Consider the following 3,044-nt stretch of genomic DNA (forward strand, 5'->3'; position numbering starts at 1 on the left):
ATTCAGAGATGGAAAAATTGAGGCTCAGAGAACTCAAGGTAATTAGTTTAAGGTCACAGTGCTTAAAATTGTCTAAGCTATAACTCAAAACCAAGTCTTCTGATTCTGAGGAGAATGGTTAGTTTCTATTTTTCTTTTTTTTTCTATACTATTCATGATAATCTTTCCCTTATCTCTATTTTCAGTGCTTAATACAGGGTCTGACACATCATTAAGTACTTAATAAATATTTCTTAAATTTAATAAGAAGAAACATAAATAATATATCATTCTAGGAGAAAAGGTAGTCAAGGTCAAAGCAATGAGAAAAAGGTTTAGTGAAAAGAAGCAAACAACTGGTTAAAAATATGCATATGTTTGGGAAGTGGTATCATTTAGAAGGAGGAGGTATTTAGAGAATGAATTTAACTTCATCTCATTTGGGACAGATGCTAATATGTGGTTTCACAGTTAACAAAAATTCTTATTTTGCACATATGCACTGCAAGGTGTCTAGTACTACTGCAAGTAGTTTTTGAATTTTAATGGAACATCTAAATTTTGTTTCTGCTAAAGGTCATCTGACTTATGGCCATATGAGGGAACTTCTCCTTTTGAAGACATCTACTGGTGGATCTAGGAGGAATCTTCTGCTTAAATGGCATTGTGCAATCAAACAGTGGTGACTGAATTTGTCCTGCAGGGTTTCTCGGAGACACCTCCAATCCAGCTTGCTTTCTTTTGCATTTTCTTTTTCCTTTATATCATGGCTCTAGCTGGCAATGCTCTTATTGTGGTGGCTATAAGCCTAGATTCAGGTCTCCATACACCCATGTATTTTTTCCTTGCCAACTTGGCCATCTTAGATATTGGTTGCACGACTACTGTTCTGCCCAAATTGCTGGAGAACCTTTCAGATAAGAAATCCATCACCTATATTGGGTGCATGACTCAGTTGTATTTCCTTACATGGTTTTTGGGTGCTGAACTCCTGCTCTTTACAGCCATGGCTTATGACAGGTACGTTGCGATCTGCCACCCCCTCCATTATACCACCATGATGAGGAGAATAGTTTGTATCCTCCTAGCTGGCAGTGTGTGGGCCATTAGTGCCATCAGCTCATCAGTTCACACTGGCCTTATGATACAGTTAAGCTTCTATGGCCCAAATAAAATTAAGCACTTTTTGTGTGAAATCCCCACTTTGCTACTGCTCTCCTGTACCTCCACATATTTGAACAATATCATGATCGTCATTGCAGATGTATACTTTGGGGTGATTAATTTTATGCTCACAATGGTGTCTTATGGCTTCATCATTTCCAGTATTCTGAAAATCCGCACCAAGGAAGGTAAGAAGAAAGCCTTTTCTACCTGCTCCTCCCACCTCATCGTGGTCACCATATATTATACCACAGTTATATACACATACATTCTCCCAGGCTCTGGGTCCTCCATGGATAATGGCAAAGTAGTGGCCGTCCTATACACCACAATCAGCCCCACTTTAAACCCTCTCATTTACACTCTACGCAACAAGGATTTCAAAACAGCCCTGAAGAAAATGTTTCCCTTCATTAAATAAATAATTTTAATTTGTCCACATGATTTGGTTATAATTTTATTTTTGAAATTCCATTATAAAAGATATAAAAATAATTTCAGTCCTAGGAACCTTAGTTATTGGATCAATAGAATGTTTTCACTCAGAATCTCAGAGCAAGAATGAATCTCTTGGACCAACTTGAGACTCATTATACCTTAGTTCTACTCTTAACTTCCTTATTTCAGTTTTGTATTACACAACATCCTCTCAGTCTCATTAAATTTATTTATCTCTGCCCTCTACTGTTTGTTTCCATTGAATGAGTGTTGATTTTTTTTCACAATATCTCTCCCATCATTTCCCTTCTTTTCACTCAAAACATATATCCTGGGTAGTATCATTATTTATATCATTTATAGTATATAGAATTAATCTTTTTTTCCACCAATATCTTCTTCCTTTCTTCATGCAATTCATTCTTCAAAAATAATTATCCCAAAGTGTGATTTTAGCCATGCCATTTCTCTAGAAAAAGTTTTAGAAGATCATCATGACAAATTGTAAAAGACAGGATAAATTCTTTACTCTTAAGTTTAAGGCTATTTCTAGTCTCACTATGTAAAATCATGTTTTTAGCCATGCTTTATAGTATTCCTTTATGCATTTTCTATTTTCCAACCAATCCATGTTGCTACTGGTGTATTATAAGCAGTTAAGTGGCCGAGCAGAGAGACCTTTAGACTTGGAGTCAGGAAGCTGAATTTGAATTCTGTCTGAGATATCGGGTGTTACCTTAGGTAATTTCTGTCAGAAAGCTCATATGACAAATGAAGATAATAATTTTTCTTGTCTTATAGAATCATTGCAAAAATCTAGAATTATTATATATATATATATATATATATATATATATATATACACAATGTGTCTTTTAAATCTAAAAGACTTATAGCAATATTTTTCTGGCTAAAAAGTAATGGATTTGGAGTCAAAAAATGTGGAATGAAATCCTAGCTCTTTTACTTAGGACATCCTGACGTTGAACACATCACTTCATCTGTTTGAGTCTCAGTTTTCTCAGCTATGAAATCAGTCTTGGACAAGATGATCTCTGGAGTTTTTTCCCAGGTATAAATGATTCTAGCATCTCTTTCAGTTCTAAGTCTATAGTACTCTATTTGTATAAATTCAAGCAGATTGTTTTAAAAGCCTGGAATTCAATTTTTTTAAGCTCAACTTTTCTAAATATTTCTTCCTTTACTCAACTCAGACTGAACTCAGATGCCTCATTGTTCCCTAAACATCTTCACTGATTTCATTCAGCTGAAAGTGTTCTCTTCCTCACTATTTTTTATGCAAATATTCCTTTAAATTTTTAACTATATGTAAACATTCATTTAAAAAAATCTGAATTCCAAATTCTTTCCCCCTCTTCTTCCATTTTCTTCTCTTTGAGAAGACAAACATTTCCATATCAATTATACAAGTGAGGTCATGCAAAACATATTTTCTTATTAGC

At 34.5% G+C, this 3,044-nt stretch overlaps 1 protein-coding gene across 1 annotated transcript; it reads left to right on the forward strand.

Moving 5' to 3' along the window:
* Positions 1–631: 631 nt before the first annotated feature.
* LOC141523048 (olfactory receptor 13A1-like) lies at positions 632–1,564 on the forward strand. The gene has a single exon (XM_074236334.1). It carries the CDS (start codon positions 638–640, stop codon positions 1,562–1,564), a length of 927 nt encoding a protein of 308 aa, XP_074092435.1. The 5' UTR covers positions 632–637.
* The last annotated feature ends 1,480 nt before the right edge of the window (positions 1,565–3,044 follow it).

Source organism: Macrotis lagotis, chromosome 4, assembly GCF_037893015.1.
Source record: "Macrotis lagotis isolate mMagLag1 chromosome 4, bilby.v1.9.chrom.fasta, whole genome shotgun sequence".
Taxonomy (NCBI): domain Eukaryota; kingdom Metazoa; phylum Chordata; class Mammalia; order Peramelemorphia; family Peramelidae; genus Macrotis; species Macrotis lagotis.